General features: G+C 71.5%; 3 protein-coding genes across 6 annotated transcripts; 1 reads left to right on the top strand and 2 right to left on the bottom strand.

Moving 5' to 3' along the window:
* Nucleotides 1-632: 632 nt before the first annotated feature.
* NFIX (nuclear factor I X) lies at nucleotides 633-18004 on the bottom strand. 4 transcript variants are annotated; one of them, XM_054808001.1, is made up of 10 exons: nucleotides 17825-18004; nucleotides 9781-10312; nucleotides 6572-6634; nucleotides 6347-6421; nucleotides 6000-6120; nucleotides 5494-5627; nucleotides 4995-5117; nucleotides 4359-4525; nucleotides 2172-2260; nucleotides 633-1173 (listed from the first exon to the last, which is right to left on the bottom strand). In XM_054808001.1, the coding sequence occupies exons 1-9, from the start codon at nucleotides 17849-17851 to the stop codon at nucleotides 2189-2191; spliced, it is 1314 nt and encodes a 437-aa protein (XP_054663976.1). In that variant the 5' UTR covers nucleotides 17852-18004; the 3' UTR covers nucleotides 633-1173; nucleotides 2172-2188. The 4 variants fall into 4 exon arrangements, with proteins under 4 accessions (XP_054663976.1, XP_054663978.1, XP_054663977.1 ...); XM_054808003.1 differs by having other exon boundaries at nucleotides 9781-10237; XM_054808002.1 differs by lacking the exon at nucleotides 17825-18004 and adding an exon at nucleotides 11281-11635.
* GADD45GIP1 (GADD45G interacting protein 1) lies at nucleotides 17850-22332 on the top strand. Its single transcript, XM_054807778.1, has 3 exons — nucleotides 17850-18088; nucleotides 21040-21633; nucleotides 21906-22332. Exons 1-3 carry the CDS (start codon nucleotides 17850-17852, stop codon nucleotides 22258-22260), a joined length of 1188 nt encoding a protein of 395 aa, XP_054663753.1. The 3' UTR covers nucleotides 22261-22332.
* RAD23A (RAD23 homolog A, nucleotide excision repair protein) lies at nucleotides 22305-26439 on the bottom strand. The gene is made up of 9 exons (XM_054807985.1): nucleotides 26231-26439; nucleotides 25461-25622; nucleotides 25199-25377; nucleotides 24845-24900; nucleotides 24395-24522; nucleotides 24239-24314; nucleotides 23225-23355; nucleotides 22974-23129; nucleotides 22305-22814 (listed from the first exon to the last, which is right to left on the bottom strand). The coding sequence occupies exons 1-9, from the start codon at nucleotides 26300-26302 to the stop codon at nucleotides 22701-22703; spliced, it is 1074 nt and encodes a 357-aa protein (XP_054663960.1). The 5' UTR covers nucleotides 26303-26439; the 3' UTR covers nucleotides 22305-22700.
* Between the last annotated feature and the right edge of the window lie 139 nt (nucleotides 26440-26578).

Here is a 26578-nt window from a genome sequence, read left to right as displayed (position 1 = left end):
CCCCAAAAAAGCACTTGGAGAGCTGGGGGGGTGGGGGCAGGACCCGAAAAGGGGGGGTTTGACCCCAAAATGGGAGGTTTGACCCCGAAGGGGGGGTTTGACCCCGGGGGGGGGGGGGAATTGATGGGGAGGGGTGTGACCCTAAATGTGGGGGTTCAACCCCAGGGGGGGCCCCACAATTGGGGTGGTTTGACCCCAAATGGGGAGTTTGGACCAAAAAAGGGGGGGGGGTTTAACCCCAAAAGGGGGATGGGCCCCAAATGGGGGAGTCTGACCCAAAATGGGGGGGTTTGACCCCAAAACCCGGGGGGGGGGGGTTGGACCCCAAGCGGGGTTGGACCCCGAAACGCGGGAGTTTGACCCCAAGGGGGGGAGGGGGGGCCTCGCCCGGGGGTAATTGCACTTAATTAAAAAAATGAGCTGGGGGGGGAGGGGGAGGGGGGAGGGGCAAGGGGACCCCAAAGCCGGGGGGGTGGGGGAGGGGCATTTTGGGGGATTCAGGGTGTTTTGGGCCCCCCCCCGGCCCCACTCGCTGGCCTGCAGCAAGGGGGCGCCCCCCCCCCCAACGGCACACACATGTGCGATGCATGTGCGAGTGCTGGTGACCAGGGGCACACGCGTGTGCAGGGACGGGGGGGTGGGTTGGGGGGGGGGGTGGTGCACGCGCGAGGTGGGTAGGGGGTGTGGGGACAGGTGTGCGCGTGCGTAGCGTGACCACACAGCGCCGGGCGGGGTGTGCACACACGCACGTGCAAACGTGGGGCGTGCACAGGTGAGGCGCAAGGGCGCGCGTGTCTGCTCCCCCCCCCCCCCCTACCCCCCTGGGGGCCTCATGTGCCGCCCCACCCCCCCCCAAATTGCAGCTGGGGTGGGGGGGCCCAAACCCCCCCCCCGGGGGGGCCTGGGGTGACCCTGTCTGTGCCGGGGGGGGGGGGCGGGGGGGGGTCCCGGGGGGGGGGCACACACATCAGAGAGGCCGAACCCTCATCCACGTCGGGGGTGGGGGGGTGGGGGGGTGTTGGGGCCCCCCCCGGGGGTGGACGGCAGCAGGGGGAGCAGGGGGGCCGGGGCGGGCTGCGGTGGTTGGGTTTTTTTTTTGTTGTTTTTTGTCTTTTTCTCTCGTTTTTCCGGGCGGTTTCTCCTCGTCCGGGGGCGGCGTCAGAGGAACCAGGACTGGAGAGAGATGGGGGTCAATAGGGGGGGGGGTGGCACCCCATGGCCCCCCCCCCACCCCGGGGCTGGAGCGGGGGGGGCGTGGCCCCACGCGTGACACGGGCCGAGGCGTCGGGGCGGTGTCGCCACCGGCCTCAACCAACGCCCGGCACATGGCGGACCCTGGTGTGGGGGGGAGGTACGGGGGGGGGGGGTGAAGGGGCCCGGATGCCCCGCCCACTCCCCCCGCGTGCCAAACCAGCCGTGGCACCGGCACGCCATTGGCTGTCCAGCCACCGCACCACCAGGCTCGGCCAATCGGGGGCCGCCTGCCCGCCGCAGCGCCCGCAGCCTGCCAAGGCCTGCTGGTGCCAGCCAATCCGCCGCTGGCTCCTCCCCCTCCTGCCTGTCGGTGCCAGCCAATCAGGCACCGTCTGGCTGGCCCACCGAGGCCCCCCATTGGCCGCCAGCCCTGGTTGCCCCCCCCCCCCCCCCCCCCGGCCCATTGGCTCCGGGCCGGTGCCGCGGCCTGCTCCAGCGCCAGCCAATCCAGGGCCGGTGCCATGGGGCAGGCAGCCAATCGGGCGTCGTGCCACAGCGCTAGGGGCCAATGGGGCGCTCTGCTGGGGGTCACGACCCCCCGGCCCCCAGTGCCACGGTGATGGGGGGCGACACAACACAGGGTTGCCACGGCGATGCCGAGGGCAGGGACCCGCCCCGCCATTGTTCCCGGCAGGGCCTGGCAATGACATCATGTCTGGTTGCCCCTGGCAACCAGACATGATGGGGGGGGCGGCCCAGTCCCCCCCAGTACCTCCCAGTTTGGCAGCAGGGGTGGGGGGGGGGGGTGGGGGGGGACGACACGTCCTGGGCCACGCTCATTAACCACTTAATTAGTCCACCATGGGAAGGAGGGGCAGGTGCGGGGCCGGGGCGTTCGGGCGTGCCCTGGGGAGGGACCCATGTTTGGGGGGGCCCTGGGGTTTGGGGGGGACACACCCGGCATCCGGGGGCCCTACCTGCTGCTGGGGGAGGGTCAGAAAGTTGCCGTCGCGGGGTCCGAGGCCGACAAGGCGGGGGGCAGCGGCGGCGCCTGACGCTGCGAATGCTGCGGGGAGAGCGGGCTCAGCCCTGGGCCAGCACGGTGGCACGCGAGCGTGCGAGGCACGGCGGCAAGAGGGCAGGTGTGTAAAAGCAACCACGCATGACGTGGAGCCGGAGGGGGAACGTGCCCCCCGCCCCGTGGGTGTGAGGAGCGGGGGGGGGCATACACACGCAGGTGAGCGTGCGAGGCACCCAGGGCCACGTGCGCAGGCGAGCAGGCGCACTCCCGTTGCACACGGGGGGGGGGGGGCTGCTCGTGCACCCCTGGGTGCTCCGTGCCTGTTGCACAGCACCAGGATCCCCTCCCCTGGGTGCTCCCCCCACCCAGTACTTACCTGTGGGGACCCCTCCCCGTACCCAACCCCGTCAGAGGAAAACTCAAGTTATTACCCCAAATCCGGGCTGACCCAGGCGTCCGCGCCCTGGACCCCCCAGTGGCACGAGGGACCCAGGTGTCCTGTGCCCTCTGCCCCTGCCACCCCCCGACCAACCTCCCTCCCCCCCGAAAATGGGGTAAAAAAGGGGAAAAAATGGAGAAAGGGAAAAACAAACTGAAAATGGGGTGGATGAGGCGCCAGCGGGGACGGAGCGGACGTGCCCGGGGTTCGGGGGGACGGTGACAGGGGGACGGTGACAGCGATGACGATGCGGAGGAGGTGATGATGCACGGGCAGCCGGGCCGGGCTGGGCCACCCTGTCACCTCGTGTCACCCCCCCGTGTCAGCCCCGTCACCCCCCTGTCACCTGCTACCCCCCCCCCCCCCCCCAGGGTCACCTCGGTGCCACCCGTATCACCGGTGCCATCCTGCGCCTGCCTGTGCCGCTGCCGGGTCACCCCCATGGCCGCCGCTGCCCACTCGTGCCACCGGCCCCTGAGGTCACTGCCTGACACCTGCACCCCACTGCACCCCACTGCTGCACCCCCCTGACTGCTGCACCCCACTGCTGTGCACCCCTGCACCCCACTGCTGTGCACCCCTGCACCCCACTGCTGCACCCCACTCCACCCCCTGCACCCCCCCGCTGCACCCCAGTCCTCCACCCTCTGCGCCCCACTGCTGCACCCTGTGTCCCCCTCCACCCCATTGCTGCCCCCCCCCCCGGCCCAGGTCCCGGCTGCGGGTGCAGTGGGGTGCAGTGGGGTGCAGTGGGGCACAGGTGCCGGGGACTTACGGGGTGCCGTGGGCGCTCCGCCCTGGGGGCCGCTGGGGGCTTTGGGCTCCGGCGGGGGCAGGGGCAAGGGCCGGGCCAGGGGGGCCCCCGCAGCCCCCCCGGCCCGGCCCTGTGCCCCGCACGGCTGCAACGAGAACACGGTGACGGGCACCCGGCACCCCGGGACCCCCAGGGCGGGGGTGTGGGGACGGCGCAGCGGTGGGGGGTGGGGGGCAGCAGCACAGGGTGGCACGGGGGGACACGGGGGGGGGGGGGGGCCCTTGGCCATGGCACGGGTGTGCATGGGGGGGGTCCCCAAGGTTGGGGTCCCCGTCACCCCCCGCCGGGCCCCTCCGCACCAGCCGGCGCAGCCGCTAGGGCTCATTTGCATACAAGCTCCGCCTCAATGTGCTTCGTTTGCATAGCAGCCCCGCCCTCGTGGCCGTATTTGCATAACGCCCCGCCTCTTGGCACTCTGGTACCGCCTCTGCCGCCTCATTTGCATACAGGCTCCACCTTCTGGGCCTCGTTTGGCTCTAGGCCACACCTCCAGGGAGACGTCCTGCCCAGGTCCCGCCTCCCCGGGCTAATTTGCTTACAAGCCCCACCTCCAGGAAAACTACTCTGCACAAGCTCCGCCTCCTCTATCTCATTTGCATAGAGGCCCCGCCCCTCTCCCGTTGCCACAGAGACCGGGCGCCGTCTGGTCTCTCGGGACCTGCACTGGGACCAGTATCCCCGCGGGGGCCCAGACTGGTCCCGGGGGCCCACAGAGCCTCACAGATTGCAGGGTTGGGTCGGGGGGGGGGGGGGGGTGTGGTGTCAGCATCCCCCATATCCCTATAGCATCATCGCCTCCGCACGTCCCGTGTCACCGTATCCCCACATCCCCCGTGGCCCCTCTCCCCATCCCTCCCATCCCCGCAGCAGCCCCGTGTCCCCCGTCCCACCTGGGGGCCCTGGGTGGCACCGTCGGCGCAGACGAACTGGACGAAGTCCTTGAGCGAGTCCTGCCCGTGGTGGTAGCGGATCGTGGGGTGGGCGAAGTAGGGGCTCGACTGGGGCAGGAGGGACCCGGACGGGAAGTGCAGCGCCGAGGCCGTGGCCCGCGGGCTGCCTGCAGGGACCCTCAGCGCCAGCACAGGCAGCTGCAGGACCCAGGCTTGGGGGGGGGGAGGACACGCAGGACCCCCAGAGCCCTCCCAGGAACCAGGTGTTTTTTTGGGGGGGGGGGGGGGAAGGACCCAGGACCCTCAGAGCCCTCCCAGGACCCAGGCGTTTGGGGGGGGAGGGAGGGAAGGATTGGGGACAGGACCCAGGTGGCCAAGGACATCGCGCCCACCCCAGCCCAGGTCCAGACACCCCCCACCGTTACCCCCCCCAGGTCCACCTGCCGATGGCCCGGCTGAGACCCAGGTGCCTGGGGTCACCCCGACCGCTCCAGAACGAGGGACCCAAGGAGATGAGATGGGGCGGGGGGGGTTGGGGGCACAGGGGAGGTCGAGGGGTGAGGCAGTGGGGGAGGGCAGGGGTCCCAGGGGAAGCCTGGGGGAAGTGGGGGTCCTGGGGGGGGGGTGGGTTCTCACCGGGGCGGACGCCAGCCAGGACAGGCAGGGGGTGGTGGCCGAAGGCCATGCGGGGGGTGGCCCCGTGCCCCGACAGGGCACTGCAGAAATCCAACTTCCCCGACTTCTTCAGCGCCGCCGGGCCTGGGCGGGGGGCCGGAGGGGTCGGGGGGGCACCCGGACCCCAGCACCCCCACGACCCCCTGGGGACCCCCCAGGACTCCCAGACTTCTCCCAGACTCCAGTGTCCCCGAGGCACAGACCAGCTCCCCCAGCTCTCAGGGAGCACCCACCCACCCCCGCCCCCTCCCCCTGGCACCCTGCACCTTGTAGCCCCCCCCCCAAGCCCCCTCCATAGCCGTAGCCCCCCCTTTGCCCTTCACCCCCCATATTCCTCCTCCAATGTCCCTCCCCATGTCCACATCCGCCCCCAGGAACTCCCTGTCCCCCCCATATCCCCCTCGTCACCCCCCCCCCACCCATCCGCATGCCCCCAAGCCCTGCCCCCCATGTCACCCACCGGTGTCAACGTCCCCCCCCCAGGGCCCCTGGCTACTGCCAGGGGCTGGGGACCGCCCTGGCCCAGGGTAGAAGACGTCGTCCCCGGGACCCTCCAGGTCCCCCTCGTCCAGCGCCTTGGGGCGCTTCGGGCCACTGCAGGGACAGGGGTGTCACCTCTGGGGACAGGAGTGTCACCCCCCCCCGACTCCCTGAAACAGCATCACCCACCAACAACCAGAGCACTACCCCCCCCACTGGGGACGCAGGGATGTATGGGAGTCCTGGGAGGTGCCTAGATTTGGGGGGGTACAGGGCATCCCGGGGGGCGTCCCAGGAGCTTAGGGGGGTCCCAGGGAGTCACAGAAGTCCTGGGGGGTGTCCGGGGGGGGGGGTGGTGTTGGGTGGTTATGGAAGGTTCTGGGGGGGCAAGGGGGCTATTGGGGGATCCCGGGGGTTTCTGGGGGGTCCCACGGGTTATGGGGGATCCCATGTGGTCATAGCGGGACCCGAGGTGGCCCAAGGTACCTGGCGGAGGGTGGCCCCAAGGGCCGGCGGCCGAGGGCAACGGGGCTGATGTTGTAGTAGCCCCCCGGGCTCTCCAGGTCGGCCAACGAGAAGTTGGGGCCCGATGCCGTCGCCACAGGGGCTGGGGGACACAGGGGGACGTGGGGGACTGACACAGGACACCCCCCCCGAGCCACCCCCATGTCCCCCGTGTCCCCATGTCCCATGCCCCCGCTTCCCCCAATGTCCACAACACCCCCCGTGTTCCCCCGTTTCCCATGTCCCATCCCTCCCCCTGCCCCCATCCCCCCGTGTCCTGCCCCCCCCCCCTTGCATCCCCCCGCCATCCGCCCCACGTCCCCACTTACTCTGGGACACCCTCACCAGCTCCGTCACGTTCCAGACCCCCGATGTCACGAAGCAGTCCTGGAAGGTCAGGTGCCCTGGGGACACAGGGAGACATGGGGGGACGCTGTGCTGGGCAGGGGGGAGCACAGAGTCCAAGGACACAACTGACACACGGGGCAGGGACGTCACGGGGACAGAGGGTGCTGGGGACCACGGGGGGGGGCCAGGGGACACTGGGGGCTCACCATTGGGCAGTGGTTTGATGTCCGCGTCTCCCTGGGGGTTTGAACTGTCAGATTGTCCGGAGTCTGCGGGAGAGATAGGGGTCAGGCACGGACACCGAGGTGTCCCCCCCCTCCCTGGACCCTGGGGTGTGCCCCCCCCAGGCACTGGGGTCCCCGTCCCGCCTGAGGGGAGGGGTGGCCCCAGCTGCCCGGGTCCCGGCACTGAAGGGCCCCTTGTTCCCACGGGGTCGTTCGAGGTGAACGTCCACCGGGACCTCAGCTGCACCCGCAGCCCCTGCCCACAGGGGACCCCATGAGACCCCCCCACCCCCCCAAACGGGACCCAGGTGTCCAGGTGCCCCTTGGCTGGGTGATGGGGGGGGGGGGGGGATGCAGCAGCCGCAGGGGGTTGCGGGGCGGGGGGGGGAGCCCGGGGCTGGCAGGGGGCCGGGCCGGGGGGGGGGGGAGACCGGGGGCCGCCGTGGGGCTGGGCCAGGGGCCAGGAATGCACTGGCCCCCCGCCAACGGGCAGCGCCAACAAAGCAGCCATTGTCTGCGCCGAGTGGGGGGGCGCCCCGACGCCTGGATACCCCCCCCAGCACCCCCCCAAACCCCCCACCCCCCCTGTCCGGGTCCCCACCCGGCGGCAACCCCCCCATCTGCCCTGGATGCCTGGGTATCCCCCAGCACCCCAACCCCAGACGTCCGGATGTCCCATCCCCCCACACCCCCCCAGACCGGACGCCCGGGTCCCCCTGCCAGCACCCCTAGACCCCCACCACCCCCCCAGACACCCCCTCATCCCCCCGAGGGGACCCAGGCATCTGGGCAGGGGGGGAAGGGCAGAAGGATAGGTCCCCTCCCCCATTACGGCCCCACCGCGTCACCCTGCAGGGTCAGAGGTCAGCACGGCACGCGCCGGGTCGCGACCTCCGTGGTGGGGGGGTCGCGTGCCGGGCGCGTGCCGCCCCACCCCCACTGCCCACCCGGCCACTCGGGCCACCCGCAGCCCCCAGCGTGGGGACGGACCCCAGCGCTGCGTCCCGGGAGCTCAGCACCCCCCATCCCGCAGCAGCCAGCCCCCCTCCCCCTGCCTCAGTTTCCCCCCCCAAGCTGGACCCAGCGGGTCCCCGTGTCCCCGGTGGGGGGTTCAGGTGCTGTTGGGCAGCTGCGCCCCGACCCCCCCCCATCCCCGCGGGGTCCCTGCCCCCCCCCCCCCCCCCCCCCGCCCCGCAGCTGCGTCCCCCAGACCCAGGTGCCGGGGGGACGATGACACACGCAGCCAGCGCCAGCAGCGTCACCCGTGTGGACCCCCGCAGTCCCTACGGGTCCCACAACCCACACGCGCCCCGGTGGGCCCGATAGATATCCAGCCAGACTGGGGTCCTGGCCGAGCCCCATGGAGCCCCATAGCTCCGCCTGCACCCCAAGACCTACAGACCCCATGGGTGCAGGCACCCGCAGGCCCAGGGCTGCCCCACAGGCCCCTTTAGATACATACGGACCCCCGTCCCCCCCGCCAGCGTGGAGCTGGAGCCCCCGGCAGGGAAAGTGACCCCGGCATCCAGGCACACCCCCCACCCATAGAATAGATGGGGGGGCACCAGCACAGCCCCAGGGCACACGCGTGTGCAAGACATGAACAGGAGCGGGTTGGGGGGGGTCCCTGGCGGGGGTATTGCAGGGGGAGGTGACCCGCCATGGCACGGGTGTCCCCATCATGGGGGGGCTATTGCAGAGGGGGGGGTGGCACACCATGGCATGGGGGTCTCTAGCACGAGGTGGGGGTGTCCCCATCCCAGGAGGGTCCTGCCACGGGGCTGCGGTGCCGCAGTGTGTTTCGGGTGCCAACAGGCGCCGCCATCTTACACACGGGGGGGTGGGGGGGGTTGGCACCGCGCCCCCCCCCCCCCCCCCCCCAGCCTGCAGCAGCCAAAGGGCCCTCGGCGAGGGGGGTAAAGGGGGATGCCGGGGGGGGCGGGGGGGGGGGGGGGCCAGGGCCCAGGGCCACACACAGGGCCTCGTGCCGCGCACGGAGGCACAGTGCCAACCGGGGCCATTTTGGCGGCGCCAGGCGGGAGCCGCGTTGGGGATTTGAGCCCCCCCAGCCAGGCAGGGGAGGGGGTGGGGGGGGTGTTTGGGGGGCTCTGTAGGGCCCCCCCATGCGTGTACTCAGATTTGGCACATGGGCCTGGGGGGGGTCAGGATACACACCCCAAACTGCCCCCTCCTTCACCCCCCCAATGTACAGGAGGGACCCAGGCACCCCCCAGCAAGGACCCAGGCGTCAGGGAGCTGACCCACCAGTAAAGCACCCAAAATCCCTTGTTCCGACCCCAAAATTACACCTCCTCCCAGCAGCAAAGGCAGGACCAGGCGTCCGGGCTGGGGTCCCCCCATGCACGCGCACAGACACACACACGGCTCTGCCCCCCGTGCCCCCTGCACACTTGTCCCTGTCACAGCTCCTGCGGCACCGTGCACGCGTGTTCCCCCCACCCCCCCCACCCCAGCACGCTGTACACACCCGTGTGTGCTGCTGGTGCCCTGCAGGCACGAGGGGCGGTTGCCCATTGCACGCCCACGCCCTGGCCGGGGCAAAAGCATCTGCTGGGAGCCTAGCCCGTAGCACGGCTCGATGCACGGCAAAGCTCGGTGCACAGCGGTGCACGGCTCGGTGCACGGCGCACGGCTCGGGGGCTTGCTCCAGCACCCAGCTCGGTGCACGGCGTTGCTCCGTGCACAGCTCATGGTGCACAGTCTGGCACGGCGCGCGGCACACGGCACAGCACATGGCACGCGGCGCGTGCTTTGGCACACGGTGCGGCTTTGTGCGAGGCACACGGGGACCGGCACCCCTGGCCGGGGCCGCCCTGGGTGGGTGTGGGGAGGGGGACAGGGAAGGCTGCGGGTTGAAGGGGGGGGCGCAGGGCAGCTGCTCAGAACCATCAGCGCTGCTCCGGCCCCGGCGCTGCCGCAGCCCCAGCCCCGGTGCAGGATCCCGCTGCGGCTGCCCCCAGGGCATCACGGGGCGATGGTGGCACCAGGGGCCCCTCTGGAGCCGGGACAGCGGAGCCGGGGAGGGGGAACGGGGGGGGGACAGCGCACAGCTGGGAGCCTCCACCCGCAGCCCCGGCACGTGCGGCAGCCCCCGCAGTCCCCCAGCCACACTGCCGGCTCCGGATCAACCCTTCACCCCCCCCGCCACGCTCCCCGCCGTCGGCACTCACCAGGCGCGTGGACAAAGTAAGCCAGGTAGAGGTCGAGCTCCTTGATGGTGACGCCGATGTGGTGGGGCTGGACGCAGAGGCCGGGGCTGGCGCACTGGGGAGCCTTGGCCAAGCGCTCGCCATCGGTGCTCTCCAGCGGGACGCCCTTGAAGAGGATGACCATCACCAGGTCCAGGCGCCAAACCTTGTCGGCCTGGCGCAGGCAGTCGATGCGGCGGATCTTGCCCTTCTGGTCAGGGTTGGAGAGGACGCAGCAGGGTGCTTTCTTGCCGGTGACGGAGAGCACGAAGTCCTCACGGCACTCGGGCCGGATGTCCTTGCGTAGCTTGGCCAGGAGGCGCGAGGCCCATTTCTGCTTGACCTCGGGCTTCTCGCCCAACAGCTCGTCCTTGACGGCGCGCTCCTCCTCCTTCGACATCCGCTTCTCGTGCTTCTTGAAGTACTTGCGCTTGCGGGCCTGCAGGTTGAACCAGGTGTAGGAGAAGGCCCGGACATGGGGCAGCAGCGCCTCGATGAAGGGGTGGAACTCATCCTGTGGGGCAGGGCGACATCAGTGGGGCAGATGCCGTGGGGCAGCCGCGACCCCGGCAGCTCCCGGGGCGGGGGGGATCCCCCATCCCGCACAGGGAGCTCCTGGGGGGGAACGGCCCCATCCTGCACAGCAGAAGCAGCCCTGTCCCGCCTGGGGGGGGCTCCCAGGGAGATGTCGGTGCTGTGCAGGGGGAGTGTCCCTGGGTACGGCCCCATCCCATGCGGGGGGCTCCTGGGGCCACCCCAGTCCTGCGCGCGGAAAGCACCCCCAGGCACGGCCCCGTCCCGTGCAGGGGACCGTCCCCAGGCACGGCCCCGTCCCAGCCCCGGGGATGCTCAGCTCAGCCCCGGGCATCGCTTGGGACCAGGGATGCAGGATCCGGCCCCGGGAATGACCCCGCAGGGCTCGGGGACCGGGCCAGCCCCGACCCGGGGGGGACCTGCCGGGCTCCCGGTGCCCGACCGGCCCCGGGGACGAGTCGGCTCCCAGCCCCGCGCAGCCCCGGTGCTCCCATGTCCCCAGTCCCGGTGTCCCCAGCCCGGGGACGGGCTCAGCCCCGTGTCCCCGGCCCCGCTCGGCTCCGGGTCCCCGTTCAGCCCCTGTCCCAGCCCCCGTCTCGGTGCAGCCCCGTCCCCATCCCCGGTGCCGCCGCAGCCCCGTCCCTGTCCCCATCCCCGGTGCCGCTCCCGCTGCCGTCGGGACTCGGCCGCCCGCCCGGTCCCCGTCCCCAGAGCCGCTCCCTGCTGCCAGCCCCATCCCCGGTGCCACCGATCGACATCCCCGTTAGTCCCCGGTGCCATCCCCCGTGCCCTGTACCCCCTGCCGGTGTCCCCGGTCCCCGTCCCCTGTGCCCGCTCGCTGGTGCCGTCGGTCCCCGGCCCCATCCCGGTCCCCGGTGCCACCAGCGCCTGTCCCCGGTCCCCGTCCCTGGAGCCGCCGGTCCCGTCCCGTCCCGTCCCCGTCCGTACCATCGCGGCGGCTCATCCCGGCCGTGGGCAGCTGCCAGTCGGGCCCCGGCGGGGCAGAACGGGGCGGGGGGGGGGGGGAACGACAGACGGGGAGCGCTACCGGGGGGGAAGGGGTTAACGGGGGCTACCGGGGAGGGAGGGGGGGCGGGTCCGAGGGGCGGACACTGCGGGGGGGGGGGGGGGGGGGCTCAGGTACCGGGGGTCCCGGTTACCGGCGGGGGGGTGGTGGGGGGTGTCCCAGCTGCCGGGACAGCGCGGATCGCGGTGAGCGGCGGGTCCCTGTCGGGGCGCGGGGGGTCCCCGGTCCGGGGGGTCCCGGTGCCTCCGCGGAGCCGAAGCCGCCGCCGCCGGGCGCGGAGCGCGCGGAGCCGCCGCGGCCCCTTTTGGCACCGGGACCGGCGCGGCGGCGGCCAATGGGAGCGCAGCGCGCGGGGGGAGCGGCCACCCCATTGGCTGGGGCGGGGGGGGCGGGGCCGGGGAGGGCGGTGGAGTTCGGGGCCGGGACACGGGGGGGGTGCGGGGGGGGGGGGGGGGCAGCGGGACGGAGCGGGTCCGGGCGTGAGCCCCGTGCGTGTGCCACGCGTGTGCAACGGACACGAGGCGAGGAGGCCCCGGCGGGGCAGAGCCCCGGGGCAACCGCAGCCCCCGGGGGTTTTGCCAAAAGACGTGGGGATCCGCACCCATAAACCGTGCCGGGGCGGGGGGGGGGGGGGGGGGGGGGAACGGCGCGCCCCGACCGCGCTCCTCGTGCAAACCCTCGTGCAACAAACCCCGTGCAAAGGGGGGGGGGGTCGAGTGAGGACGCCGGGGCCGTGCTTGCACGAGGGGCCCGTCCCGGGGGTCCGGTGCCCCCCCACGCCCCCCACCCCCCACGCCCCGGGAGAGGAAGGCCCCGGATTTTGGCCACTTTCCCCAGCCCCGTGGCGGCCCCAGTACGGAACAGTCCAAAACCTCCGTTTCTGCCCCCAAATCCCCGACGCGACTCTTGGAGCCAACACCCCCCCCCCCTGCCCCCCGTAATTAATTCCCTCTGTGCGAAGAAAAAAAAAAAAAAAAAAAAAAACCAACAAAATTTGGGCGTTTCAGCAGCGGGGCTGGGTGGAGATTCCCGCACGTTGGTGCCCGCGCACCTCCCCAGCCCCAAACCTCACAGCTTTCGCCCCAAAACCACAGCGGGGGGGAGGGTGTGTGGAGGTGGGGGCTGTGCAAGCGTCGTGCTCCGGCCCCGTTTTGCTTTGCAAACCCTGTGAAATGGGATGCGGCAGCACCGGGGGAGGGGGGGGAAGACACGGGATGAGGGGGCACCCAGGGGCTCCTGCTCCTCCCCTCCACAAGGGGTTCGCACGAGGGGGTCACAATTCGCACGAGGGGTCACGGCCGCACATGACAGCTCCGCTCACGGCATCCCTGGCCGAGCCGCCCGCGGGGCAGGGGGGGACCCAGATGTCCAGACCCTCTCCTCCCCGCAGACCCCTCCCCACAGAAAACCTCAGCATCCTGGGCCTGCCAGCACCCGCTTGGGCATGGGGAGGGCTCCCAGGACCACCTGGGTCCCCCCCGAACACCTGGGTGTCCCCCCTCTGAACACCCAGGTTTGGGGTGGGCACCAGGGTGGGTCGGGCTGGCTGCGGTGGGGGGGGTCCATGACCCAAACGACTGCGTGCCCCCCCCACCCCACACTGCAGCCACGGTGAAGACAAAGAGCCGCCAGGTCGGGATCACGCCGGCCAGCCACGGGGGTCCGCCCGAACGCCTGCGTCCCCTCCCCAACGCCTGCGTCCCCTCCCCGTCCCTCCGTAGGGAAACCGGGGCCGGCATGGAAGGATCTAGAGTCTCGGACACGCCGGGCTCTGCCCAGACACCGGGGTCCTCAGCCGAGGCCGGGGGTCCCCTCCCGGACGCCGGGGTCCCCACCCGAACATCGGGGTCCGCGCCGAGGCGGGGTCCGGCCCCGGTGCCGCCAGGCTGCCATTGGCTGCGCCGGCCCCGCATTGAGCCGCAGTCTCGGGCGAAGCCACGTCGCCGCGTCCGCAGCTGCGAGCGCCCGGCAAAACGCCAGCGCGGCGGCGGCGGCGGGGGGGTTGGGGGGGCGGCGCCGGATCGGGAGGGAAAAGCCCAGAAAAAACAGAAAAGAGGGAAAAAAAGGAAAAAAAAAAAATCCACCCCCCCCCCTCAGTCCTCCCCCCTCGCCCCAGCAGCGCCCGCCCTCCCGCGCCGCTGCCAGCTCCCCCCGGCCCTCGGCTTCGCCGAGAGAGAAAACAGCCCGAAACAGCCGGAATTGCCGCCAAAAATCCCCCCGGCGGCCCCTGACGCCGCTGCCAAGACCCTCCCGTGCAGGGAGGGGGGTGGCCGAGGAGGAGGGGGGGGGCGAGCGAGGGGCATCCTGGACCCCCGGGCCGGTTGGGGGCAGGGGGGGCCACGAGGGACCCCGGCACCAGGCCAGGAGCTGCAGGACCCCGGTGGCCGGGGGGGGCCGCAGGCGTCCGGGCTGGCTCGGAGAGAACGTGCCGGATGGTTCTGGCAGGGGATGCAGGCAGCCGGGGGGGGGGACACACCCCCCGGCATTTGGGGGGGACCCAGGTGTCCAGGGCAGGGGTGGGGGGGACACCCGGGCATCCCGGCTGTGCGGAGGAAGCTGCCTGCCTGCTCCCCTGCCCTCGGCCACGTGGAGGATCCAGGCGTCCAGGCAGCTCGAGGGGATCCCGGGGATGGGGGGGCTCCCTCCTCCCTCCCCCCCCACCCCGTCTCCATGGGGCAGGGATGGGACCCCAACACGGGGGGGGGGGGGGGCCACACACCGCAGCGGCTCAAGATGGTGCCGCAGCCGTTTGGCAGCAGCGGACCCAGGTGTCGGGGTGTGCCCCCCCCCCCCCCCGAGTTGAGGAGGGGGCCCGGGCTGTGTGTGTCCCCCCAGCAACCCCGCTCCCTCTCTGGAGCGGACCCCGGCGTCCCGGCCCCACCATGGCCTCCTGCCAGGCTGGGCCGGGGGGGGGGCCCTGCGGTGCTGCCGCGTCCAAGAAAGCTTTTTGTGGCCTATCAATAATTCAGGGCCCCCCCGGCCCCCTGGCCCGGCCAAGGGCTCCTCCATTATTGATGCTGCCAGCACAGCCCCGCAGCCGGGGGGGGGACACACACAGAGGAAGGGGGGGACCAGCAAAGCCGTGAGTGCTGCAACATGGGGGTGCGGCGGCGCAGGCAGCGAAGCACACGCACGCATCGCGCCATGCGTGTGCAGGGCCAGGCATACGCCTCGCACGCGCAGGCAATGCACGAACACACCACACACATGCATTTCCCCCCATCACCACCCCCCCATGCGTGGCACCCACACGTGTTGCCTGCCCACGCTTCGCACGGCCCTGGGTGCCTCGCACGGCCTCGCACAGCCTCGCACATGGCGGGGGGGGGCAGTTCCTCCCCCGCACCGATTGCATCAGCTGGCGGCACGGCAGCACACGGCCACGCGTGGGGCACGGGGCCCTTGCACATGCCTCGCGTGCCGGCACGGGCGTGCACATGCATGCACTGCACCTTGCACACGAGTATCGCACACCTGGTGCGCGCGGGGATGCAACATGGAGGGGGTGTGGGAGCGCATCCGTACGTGGAGGCACCGCGCACACATGTTGCACACACGCTGCACAGGGAGACGCGCGCGGAGCGTGCAGGCACAGCTGCCACGTGTGCACATAGCCTGCACACGCATCGCACAGGCACATCCATGTGCACTCAGCCCCCATGACACACGTGCATCCTCTCTCCCCATCACGCACACCTGCACCCCATTACATACGTGTGGACATCCCCGCTCTTACGAACGTGTGAACCCTGCACGCCCATCGCCCTTTGCACACCCCTACAGCCTAACGGTGCCCCGTGCACCGCCCTGCTCCTCGGCCGGCCCTACAGGCGCCGAAGGGGCTGGCTGCAGCCGGCACGGGGGACACGCACAACACCTGCAGTTTGGGGGTGCTGGGGCACCTCATGCCCCTCCCATCCATCCCCCCCGAGGTGGCTCTGCACCCTCTGCAGGTCCTGGCACAGCCTGCGGCACGGGGGTACCCTGCAGCAATGGGCTCTGCCGCAGCGCCGTGCCACGCCGTGCCGGGCTGTGCCACGCCACGCTGGGCTGTGCCGCATCCCGAACCTGCGCCAGGCGACATCCCCTGACACCACGTCCTGCCCCGGGCGCGCGGTGTGCTGTTATCACATACGTGTCACATATACATTCTGTACATGGTGCATGCACCGCGTGCGCCCCAGCACGTGCTGCACTGAACCCCCAAAACGCTCGTTCCGTTACACGCCGTGACGCACACAGCGCATGGCGCATTGCACCCCGCTGTCGGCAGCACCTCGTGCTCTGCACCGGCCATGGCACAGAGCGTGGCACCCATACCACGCCGTGCAGGCACGGAGGGGCCGTGCGGGGCCGCGATGGATTTTCCCCCGTGCTTTGGGGAGGAAACTGCCACGGGGGCTGCATTTTGTGCAGCTGGGGGGGGTCCGTGACCCCCCGTTTGCTCCATCCCAGGGGTCACTCAGGTGGCGACGGTAACAGTGATGTCGTGACAGTGAGGGTGACGGTGACCCACCACGCTCCCCAGCTGCGCCAGGGTCCGGCCCAGGGCCGGGGGACGGCTCCGTGGGTCCAGAAGCCCTTAGCTGGGGGGGGGGGGGGGGGCGTGGATCTGGCCAAGGGGGGACCCTGAGGGATGGGGGGGGCCTGGCCCAGCGATCAGCTGCTGGAGCCCGGGGCGGGCTGGGAGGGTGGGGGGCTGTGGGGCTGTGGGGCTGGGGCCACTGCCGGTTACGGGGGGCCAAGGACCGGGGGGCCGGGGGCCAGCAGCAGCCGAGGTGCAGCCCACGCCTGGTTGGGCACAGGGCTGCCGCTATACGCGCCGCTATAGGTGCTGCTATACGCGCCACTGTCCGTGCTGCTATAGGTGCCGCTATGTGTGCTGCTATCTGTGCCCGCGGCTGGACGCAGCGGCCGGATCCTGCGCGCGCTGGGGGCCTGGCCCTGTGCCGGGGCGGGGGGGGGGATGATGGTGGCACCGGCCCAAAACCGCCCAGAAACAGCTCAAAAGGGAAAGGGGGATGAGAGGGGAGCACACGCGTGTGAGCGTGCAGTGCCAGTGCATGCATGGACACGCTTCGGCACACTCGGGATCGGGCCCGTGAGGCTGCCGTGCATACGTGTGCGTGCGTGCGCACACATGTGTGCGCAGTGTGAGACTGGGGGGTGCACGCGGGGGCGTGCAGGCGTGTGCAGAGTGCAATCGCGTACACAGACCAAGCAAGCACGTATGCGTGTGGCTGTTGCGTGCGCACGCGGGAGCACATGCGTGTGCATTGGCACAGGCAAGTGGGCTCACAGGCATGTTGCTGGCGTGTGCGGGCAGGGGCACACGCATGTGCAATGGCATGTTGCTGGCGCGTGCACACGCGTGTGCAGGGCGGGCGCCGAAGCTGCGAGAAGCGCCGCTGGCCGCCCGCCCAGACGCAACCGGCCGCCAAAACCGCCCCGAAAAGCGGGAGAAAAGGGCAACGGGGGGGGGGGAACAGCAGTGCCCGGCAGGGGGGGGCTGGGCCGCCCAAGAAACCACGGCGGGAGCCCGGGGGGACCCCAAGACAGCCGGGGGGGGGGGCAGGGACCCCCCTAGGAACCCACGCAGGGATCTCTGTGCCACAGCCCCGAGACGCGCCCCCACCCAGCGCCTGACGTCGCTCTCCCCACGGACCCTCCCACGGACCCCCCCTCCCCACAGCCTCCCGCAACACCCCAAAAATGCCCCGGCGCTGACGAGGCGTCCCCCGGCCCCAGTGCCCCCGCGGGGCTTCCCCCTCACCCGGCCCCACGGAGCCCCCCCAGCCGCTCTCCTATGGACCCCGGGGCCACAACGTGCCCCCCCCTCCCGCCCCGGGGCCGGCCCGGCGGTGCCCACAGGCACGAAACACCCCGTGGGCACCGACTGCTCCGTCCCGCGGGGGCTCCGTGGGCAACACCTCCCGTGGGGCAAACAGCCCACGCTCCCCGGTTCCCCGTGGGTGACCCCTGCCCGCGGGAAGGGGCTTCTCGGCGGCACCGGGCCGGGGGATCCCAGGGCGCTGCCCCACTCCGGACCGAGTCCCCCTCCCCTCCGCACCGGGCCGCCGCCGGGCTGGGCACCACCGGGGCCCCCCCGCCCCCCGCACCGGGGGTCCGGCCGGGGCCGCTCCGGGATGCAGCGCCGCGGGCACCGGCCAGAGGTGGCAGCAGCCCCGGACCAGACCAGCCCCCCGGCAGCCGCGCACCGGGAGTGGTGCCGGCGCTCACACAGGGTCCCGGTCCCGGCGGAGGAAGAGGCGTCGCCGCCCGGTAACGGCAACCGGGGAGGGGTCGCACCCCCACCCTCTGCACCCCCATTTGGGGGGGGGGGGGGTTGCAGCCGTTCGTGGCGCGCAGCAAAGTCGGGATCGGACCCCCAGGACCGGATCCCCCTTTACAGACCCGCCGTTACCGGACGCCCCCCGTTACCGGATCCCCCGCTCCCGACCGTACCTGGGTGAGGCAGTACGGGGAGTACATGGCGGCGGTGTCAGCCGCGGCGGGGCATGGCGGGGGGTCCGGGGGTGCCGGGGATCCGGGGGGGGTCCCGGGTCCGGGGGTGCCGGTACCGGCAGCGCGCGAGGAAAGTTTGCCCGAAGTTGGCGCCCGCCGCACTTTTGCCGCGGGAAGCGCGGCGCCGGACACGCCCCCTCCGAGCCCCGCCCACGCCCCGCCCCGCGGACACGCCCACCCCGGCCTCGGGTCCGCCTACTCGCGGTGCGGCTCCGCCCTCCTCTGCCGTTGGACACGCCCCCGCCGGGCTGGGCCCCGCCCCTGCCGGGGACGGACTGGGGGGACACGGGGGACACGGGGGATACGGGGGGACACGGGGGGACACGGGGGATACGGGGGATACGGGGGGACACGGGGGGACACGGGGGGATACGGGGGGCATGGGGACACGGGGAGATACGGGGGACACGGGGGACACGGGGGATACGGGGGATACGGGGGGACACGGGGGGACACGGGGGGATACGGGGGGCATGGGGACACGGGGAGATACGGGGGACACGGGGGACACGGGGGATACGGGGGATACGGGGGGACACGGGGGGACACGGGGGATACGGGGGGACACGGGGGGACACGGGGGGACATGGGGGGACACGGGGGGCATGGGGACACGGGGAGATACGGGGGACACGGGGGACACGGGGGATACGGGGGATACGGGGGGACACGGGGGGACACGGGGGGACATGGGGGGACACGGGGGGCATGGGGACACGGGGAGATACGGGGGACACGGGGGATACGGGGGGACACGGGGGACACGGGGGGACATGGGGGGACACGGGGGGATACGGGGGGCATGGGGGGACACGGGGGGATACGGGGGATACAGGGAAACACGGGGGGCATGGGGACATGGGGGGATACGGGGGATACGGGGGGACATGGGGGGACACAGGGGGCATGGGGACACGGGGGGATACGGGGGGATACGGGGGGATATGGGGGACACGGAGGACACGGGGGAACACTGGGGGCATGGGGACATGGGGGGATACGGGGGCATACGGGGGGACACGGGGGGATACGGGGGACACGGGGGAACACGGGGGGCATGGGGACATGGGGGGATACGGGGGGATATGGGGGGACACGGGGGGATATGGGGGGGACACAGGGGGCATGGGGACACGGGGGGATATGGGGGACACGGAGGGGGACACGGGGGGACATGGGGGGCGTGGGGACACAGGTCCCCCACCTGCCCCGTCTGCGCCGCTGTCCCCGCACGCCCCCCCCACCCCGGGGCAGGGACCCCGCAGCCGCAGGGGTCGGCCGTGGGTCCCCAGCGGTGACAGTGCCAGGGATGGCAGCAGGGACAGGGACAGCACTGTCCAGCGACTGACCGCCGTGACAGCCGCGCCGTGACGGTGGCAGTGGCAGTGACCATGTCGTGACAGTGTCAGTGCCGATGACAGTGACGGTGCCGTGGCGGTGTGGGTGACAGTGGCAGTGGCAGTGACGGCGGCGGTGGCAGCCTCATCTGTCATTCCGGCTGCGGCCGCGTCCCTCCGCCATCTGTCACCGCCCGGTGCCAGTGCTGGCATCGCCGCCGCCGCCGCCGTCACCCCTTCGCTGCCGGAGGCCCCACCAACCACCACAGCCCAAAGCACCAGGGAGCACGAGGGACCCGGCTTTGGGGTGCCCCAGGTGTCACCGGGTGTCCCTGGTCTGGGGGGGACCCCAGGAGTGGGGGGGCGTGTCTCAGCATCCCACCCACCCAGGTCCCCCCACGGGTAGGAGTGGGTGGGCACGGCTGTGTGTGTGTGTCCCCTCCATGCTGGGCCACTGCCATGGGGGGGGGCACTGCCATCCTGCGGGGGACACGGGGGCGGACACGGGGGGGGACACGGGAAGACACGGCTGCACAAAGCCCCTGGCTCTGCCCGGTACCCCTAGGCACGGGGCAGGGGGGCACGTGGGGGCGGGGTGCTCCCGGGTGTCTGAGCCAGAGGGGACCCAGGCGTCCGGCGTCTGAGCCCCCATGTCCCCGTGCACACGCATGTGCAGCCAGCGTGCGTCACACGGGGCCCATCGAGTTGTGTGTGTGTGCCCCCCCCACCAGCTGTTCGGGGACCACCGGTGCCAGATGTGCCACCGCAACCGGCTGGGGCCGCAGATGGAGCTGAACACGGGAGGGGGGGTGGTGATGTGTGCACGGTGCTCGCACAGGCTGCCACACGCCATGACACGCCCTGACACACTGTGACACGCCCTGACACGCCGCCACATGCAACGACATGCCCTGACATGCCACGACAGGCACTGACACCGCAGCACATCACGTGCCGGCCCCCGGCGACACCTGGGTGTCGGGGGGCTGCGTGTCCCCCCCAAAGGTGGGATGGGGATCCCCATGCCTGGGGGGGGGGGGGCCAGGCCCCAGGGGTCAATCTGGGGCTGGGGAGTCTTGGCGGCAGGGAAGGACAAAGGCGGGAGCGAAGGAACTGCAGAGGCCCCGAAATCGGGCAAAACTGCCCCAAAATGGGCTGGTTTCCAGCCCCTCCCCTTGGCCGGGCTTAGGGGGGGCCCTGGGTTCACTGGGGGGGTGGGGTGGGGGTGTCGGGATCCCGGACATCTGGGTCCCCCAGCTGGTGTGGGGGGTGGCTGGGGGCTGCAGTGGGGGTTGGGGGTGCCCGGACACCTGAGTCTCTCACCCTGGGCAGACCCAGGGAAGGTTTTGGGGCGATTTCGGGGGATTTTGGCTCTGGTTAGCGGCAGGTTTTCACCGGTTGCCGACGCCTGGAAGCCATTAGGGCTCCCCCCCCCCGGCCCCCGGCAGCTCCAGCCGGGGGGGGGGGAGCAGACCCAGGCGTCCGGGTGCCCCGGCCCCCCCGTGGGGCCCACGCGGGGAGCGGTCCCGAGCGTCCAGGCGCCCCCCACCCCCTTTTACCGTCATCCCCCCGCACGGCACCTCCCGCGTACCCCCCCGCAGAGGACCGAGGGGTCGGGGGGATGCTGCTGGGCGGGGGGGGGGGGGCTCGGGGGCCCGGCGGCGGGCAGGGAGGGGTTAACACCGCTGAGCCCTTGGCAGCGCGCCCCGGGGTTTGGCTGCGACTGAAAAGGTTGGGGGGGGGGCGGGGGGGAGGGGAACCCGCGCCGAGCCCCAACCCCCCCCCCCCCACGGGGGAGGGGCGGCGGTTTCGGAGCAGCGCGGTGGGGAGCGCCCCCCTCGCCCGCTTCCAGCCCCGTTTCAGGGTCCCCGCAGCCCCCGCCGGGCCTCCCAATACCAAGCGGGTCCCGTCCCCCCCTCCCCGGGGTCTCTCCCGTTACGAGCCGCCCCCACTACCGGGGCCCCCCATCCCCGTTGGGGTCCCCCCACCGCGGGTTGCCCCGCCCCCCAGCCCCGCCCCCGCCCGACTTCCGCCCGCGCCTTCGCCAGCTTGTGACGTCACTTCCGCCGGCCAGCACAAGATGGCGGCGCCCTTGGGGCGAGTGTTGGCGGCGGCGCTGGGCCGGGCCCGGGTCTCGGTGGCGTTCGCGGCCCCGGCGCGGCCTTACCGGGCGCTTCCGCTGCGGCGCAGGACGGGCCCGGCCCCGGCGGACCCCGCGGACCTGCGGGCGGCGGCGCGGCGGTTCGGGCGGTTGGGGGAGGCGTCGGGGGTCCCGGTTTGGCAGCTTTGGCCGGACGCCGAGCGGCTGCGGGAGCTGGAGGCGGAGGAGCGGGAGTGGGACCCGCCGCTGCGGGAAGTGCAGGCGGCGCTGGACCGGCGGGAGCGGGAGGAGGCGCGGCGGCGGGAAGAGAGGTGGGACGGGGGCGCTGGGAGAACCGGGGCCTGAGGGGGGGGGGGGGCATTGGGGGGCGTGGGGGTAAGAACTGGTGAGAACTGGAAGAAACAGGACAGGACTTGGGGATACACTGGGAGAACTGGGATCGGGGCCTGGGGGGAGGCACGGGGGTAAGAAGTGGGGAGAACTGGGAGAAACGGGACCAGGCTGGGGGAGACACTGGGGGGAACTGGGCGAGCGCAGGGCCTGGGGGTGCCCCCATCCCGGGGGTCCCGTTCTGTCCCCGCAGGCAGCAGCTGGTGGCCCGCAGCCTGGCGGCAATGCCAGCACGAGTGAGTGCCTGGCGGCAGGAACGGGCGCAGGCACGAGAGCGGCAGCGGCAGGAGGCAGCGCGGCGGCAGCGGCTGCTGGCCGAGGCTGGATTGGGGGGGCCCCCCCGAGCCGGGACCCCCCACCGTGACAGCCCCCGGGCCCAGGCGCTGCTGCAGGACCTGGAGCAGCGACAGCGGCGGGAGGAAAAGCGCCGGCGGCGGCAGGAGCGAGCGGAAGCTGCCCGTAGTGCCATGGCTGCTGCTGAGGCTGCCGCTGCCTCCCGGCCCCCCCCAGGAGTCCCCCCTGAGAGCACGGGGGCCGTCTCCTCCTGAGTCCCCCGTCCTCTCCCCCGTATTACACCCACACAACCCCAAACTGGGTTTAAAATTCTGCGTTTAATTTCATCCCCCGAGTTGTGGTTCTTCCCGCAGTGCCGCCCCCCACCCCCCCCAGGGCCGAATGGGGGAAGGGGTGGGGGGAACAGGAGAAAGCAGTTGGCCAAGCACCCCCCCAGTGTGGAGGTGCTCCGGGGGCTCTCCTAATCCCTGCTGCTCCCTTGGGAGGTGGTGGGGCTGGGGCCCAATGGGGGTCCCAGTCCCTCCCCTCCCCAAAAGACAGAGCCACAGCCCTGGGGGGGCCATGCAGAGCTCTGTCCCACCCTGCAGCAGGAACCCCCCCCCCCCCGCCAAGAGGCAGCGTGGGCCCCGTGTCACCCCCCACCCCCACCCCCCTAGAGGTGGGGGAAGGGTGGGGGGCACCTGCCCCAGCCCCCTCAGTCGTCGTCAAAGTTCTGGCTGAGCAGGAAATTGGCCGCCAGATTCTCGTTCTTCTCGCAGGCGAAGTAGGCCTGGATCACCAGGCTCTCGGGGAAGCCCAGCGCCTTCAACTGCAAGGGCAGGAGCAGAAGCGTTCACTCTGGGCTCTACTGAGAGCCCAGTGCAAGCACAGCTTCCCCCCTGCCACCGTTAACTCTGATCCCTACATGTTACCACTTGGAGCGTTAACTCTGGTTCCTAACGATAGCTAAGAACTGTTACCACCTTACCCTTTCTATGGCTTCTTTTTCCTGAGGCGTCACCTGGATGTAGTTCATCTGGGGGGACTCGTCCCCGATGGCGCCCATCTCCCCCTCGAGGTCGCCCAGCTCCCCCAGCGGTTCGTTCAGCATCTGGATGAACTGCTCCTGGTGCTGGCTGATTTGCTGGGGAAGGGAGGGGACAGCAGGGGATGAGTCAGGCGGGTGCCAGGGGGTGTGTGCTGGGGATGGGGGTGTCCGGGGCGGGGGGGGGGGGGTACCTGGAGCAGCTGGGGGTTCTCCTGGCCCAGCTGCTGGAGCAGGGCGGGCAGCAGGGCCGGGTTCTGCTGGATCACCTGCCGCATGTTCTGGAACTGGGGCTGCTCCCGCAGGAACTCCAGGGGGTTCTCCCCTGGGGGGGGGGGGATGTGTGTGAGGGGGGCCTGAGCCACACCTACGGGGAGGGGCCTGGCAGAGCCACACCTATGGGGAGGGGCCTGACAGAGCCACGCCTACGGGGAGGGGCCTGGCTGAGCCACGCCTATGGGGAGGGGCCTGGCTGAGCCACGCCTACAGGGAGGGGCCTGGCAGAGCCACGCCTATGGGGAGGGGCCTGGCTGAGCCACGCCTACGGGGAGGGGCCTGGCAGAGCCACGCCTACGGGGAGGGGCCTGGCTGAGCCACGCCTACAGGGAGGGGCCTGAGAGAGCCACGCCTACGGGGAGGGGCCTGACAGAGCCACGCCTACAGGGAGGGGCCTGACAGAGCCACGGGGAGGGGCCTGACAGAGCCACGCCTACGGGGAGGGGCCTGACAGAGCCACGCCTATGGGGAGGGGCCTGACAGAGCCACGCCTACAGGGAGGGGCCTGACAGAGCCACGCCTACAGGGAGGGGCCTGACTGAGCCACGCCTACGGGGAGGGGCCTGAGCCACGCCTACGGGGAGGGGCCTGACAGAGCCACACCTATGGGGAGGGGCCTGACAGCCACACCCCTCCCACCCTCCCCAGGAGGAAACTGCCTGGAGCCCCACCCCAGGAAGGTGGGGTCTCCCCAAGCCCCGCCCCTAGCCACACCCCCAGCCAAGGAACCAGGGCTGCCTCCCTGAGGGCGTGGCCTAGCACCAGACCACACCCCCCAAGGGGAGGAGCCTCCAACCCCTCGAGCCACACCCCAAGCCCAGACCCCACCCACCAGGGGTCCTCCCACACCCCAATGGGCAGTGCCCGTGGGGGCGTGGCCAGCCATAGCCCCACCCTGTGGGCGTGTCCTACAGAGGCCCCACCCCACCAACCTTCTGGTGCCGGCTGCTCAGGGGGGCGGCTCTCCTGCACGGGTGGGCGCTCGGGCTCGGGGCTGCCGGGGATGCCCTGGGGGCGCCGGGGGGGTCAGCGGGGTCCTGGGCCCCCCCCAATCCCCCTGGCCACCCCCCCGGCCCCCCCCAGCTCACCGTCAGCAAGTACTCGACGGCACGGTGGGGGTTGTTGTAGCTGGCGCGCAGCGCGGCCACCACCCGCTCCCGCTCGTAGCCCATCGACATGATCTCCGTCAGCATTGTCTCGTACTCCGAGCCCGTCACTGCCAGTCCCGCGTCAGCGCTGGCCCTAAGACCACCCCACCCCCCCCACCCCCAAACCCCCCACCCCTCCCATTTACCTTTGCTGCCCCATAACAAGGACACCCCCTCCCATTTATCTGCCCCATTCCCTCACCTCAGAGCCCCCCAAAACATCTTCCAAGACACACACACGCGCCACACTCCCCCCATTCCAGACCCCTCCCCCATCACCTTTCTGGGGACCACAAGCTCCTGCACCCCAGGGGATCCCTCCCTGTCCCTCCCCCATCCCCTCACCCGGGGACCCCCCCGCACTCCCCTCCTGTGTCCCCTGGCACCCACCGAGGGTGGAGGCTGCGTCGGCCGAGCGCCCCGCACTACCTGGGGGGGGAACAGAGCTGTGGATTCAAGAGAGAGATGTGGCAGCTGGGGCCTTTCTGGGAGCTCCAGGAGACAGCCAATCCCCCCCAAAACCCCCTCTGCCCCCCCCATACTGGCCCAGACTAAGTTACCACTCTCCTGCTACACCACCCCCCCCCCCGCAATCTCCTCTGTGCTGGCCCCTAATCCCCCGCAGCCCCCCCCAAACCACTTTGCTCCAGCCTCTGCAGTCCCCCGGCTACAAGATCCAACAGAATTAGACGCCCCCCATCCCCTGATCCTCCTCCCCCTCCTTGGGGTTTTCTGCCCCCTTACCCCGCCGCAGGCTCTGAGAGGGCAAGTGGAGGGAGGTCATGGGATGGCGGCTCCTCACTGGGGGCGGCCGGTGGCGGGGGGACGGCATCAGCGGCTGGGGGGGGCCCTGGTGCTGCTGGAGGCTCCGAGGCACTGGCAGCTCCAGCCTCAGGGGCTGTGGTGCCCAGCACCGACTTGGCCTGCAGGAGGGGATCGTGAACAGGTGGGGGAGTTCGGAGAAGGTTCTCTTTTTAGGCAGGGGGGGAACTGGGGAGGGTCCCACCTTGGTCACCATGACGACCACAAAGTTCTTCTCGTCGATGCGGTACTCGCGGATGGGTACATCATCACTCAGGATCTTCCCGGCGTAAATGAGTTTCTGCCCAGCCACAGGGAAGGCATCGCTGCCCTTCTCTGCCTCGATCTTCTCCTTCAGCGCCCGCACCTGGGAGACGCAGAGGGTCGGGGCAGCCCCCCCAAAATAGGATCACCCCGAAAACCACAGGGACCCACCAAGAAACAAGAAGGGCCCCCCCAGGACACTGTCTCAAGCATTGCCCCAGAGGCAACAGCATCCTGGGGGGACCCTTCTTGTTTCTGGGGGGACCCAATAGCTAGGGAGGAGCTCTGAGCCCCAAAATTCAGCCCCCCCCTCCCCCGCAATCTCCCTGGCATGCAGGGGGGTCCCAGCCGTCCCAGCCTCCCCCGCGGGGGGGCACTGGGGAGCCCCTAGCTGCACAATGACAGGCAACACCACCGCCCCCCACCCGCAGCACGCACAACACCCATACCTCACTCCTAAACAGAGACACGAGGGGACACAGAGACCCCCCCCCACCGCACACGGCTCCATCGTGAGCCGGGAGGGGACCCGAAACGGCCCGGCGAGGGCACAGAGACCCCAGGCTTCCCCACTCCCGGGGGCCCCGTCCCCGGCGGGAGCGGGATCAGGGCCGCCCCAGGCTAGGGCGGGGGGGGGAGGAGTGGGTGGGGGGGTGAGGCCCAGCCCCACCCGCGCGCTCCGCGGGCCGCTCCCGCCCGAGCTCCACTCACCGTTTCGTGCGGTTCCATACGGATCTTGAAGGTCTGCTGCTGCAGCGTCTTCAGCGTCACGGTCACCGCCATGGCGCGGCGGCGGCGGCGGCTCCTCCCGGCGGCCCCACAACATGCAACTCACGCCGCCGCCATCTTAGGCGCCCCGCCGCTTCCGCCACGTGACGCGCGGCCGGAATTGCGTCACGCTCACGAGCCCCGCCCGCCTCCCCTCCCTCCGCGGCGACGCGCGCTGTGCATCACGTGACGCGGGGAAAGGCGCTGGGCCGTTGTCACGTGAGCTGCGCGGCAGCACAAAATGGCGGCGACGGCGGCAAGATGGCGCAGGCGAGGCAACGGGACGGAGGC

This window comes from Grus americana, chromosome 33 (genome assembly GCF_028858705.1).
Source record: "Grus americana isolate bGruAme1 chromosome 33, bGruAme1.mat, whole genome shotgun sequence".
Classification (NCBI taxonomy): Eukaryota; Metazoa; Chordata; class Aves; order Gruiformes; family Gruidae; genus Grus; species Grus americana.
The sequence above is the reverse complement of the archived record's forward strand: the minus strand, read 5'-3'. Positions and strand labels throughout refer to the sequence as shown.

What these genes read in the sequence shown, in the direction of transcription:
- RAD23A (XM_054807985.1), bottom strand. Translation starts at nt 26,302, where the DNA reads ATGGCGGTGACCGTGACGCTGAAGACGCTGCAGCAGCAGACCTTCAAG. An exon ending in AGAACCCCCAGCTGCTCCAG is followed by an intron (nt 23,130 to 23,224) that starts GTACCCCCCCCC and finishes TCCCTTCCCCAG; the next exon opens with CAAATCAGCCAGCACCAGGA. An exon ending in AAAAAGAAGCCATAGAAAGG is followed by an intron (nt 22,815 to 22,973) that starts GTAAGGTGGTAA and finishes CTGCCCTTGCAG; the next exon opens with TTGAAGGCGCTGGGCTTCCC.
- GADD45GIP1 (XM_054807778.1), top strand. Translation starts at nt 17,850, where the DNA reads ATGGCGGCGGTGTCAGCCGCGGCGGGGCATGGCGGGGGGTCCGGGGGT. An exon ending in CTCGGGTCCGCCTACTCGCG is followed by an intron (nt 18,089 to 21,039) that starts GTGCGGCTCCGC and finishes GTTTCGGAGCAG; the next exon opens with CGCGGTGGGGAGCGCCCCCC. An exon ending in GCGCGGCGGCGGGAAGAGAG is followed by an intron (nt 21,634 to 21,905) that starts GTGGGACGGGGG and finishes CTGTCCCCGCAG; the next exon opens with GCAGCAGCTGGTGGCCCGCA.
- NFIX (XM_054808001.1), bottom strand. Translation starts at nt 17,851, where the DNA reads ATGTACTCCCCGTACTGCCTCACCCAG. An exon ending in CCCCGTACTGCCTCACCCAG is followed by an intron (nt 10,313 to 17,824) that starts GTACGGTCGGGA and finishes CCTGCCCCACAG; the next exon opens with GATGAGTTCCACCCCTTCAT. An exon ending in CATCAAACCACTGCCCAATG is followed by an intron (nt 6,422 to 6,571) that starts GTGAGCCCCCAG and finishes CTGTGTCCCCAG; the next exon opens with GGCACCTGACCTTCCAGGAC.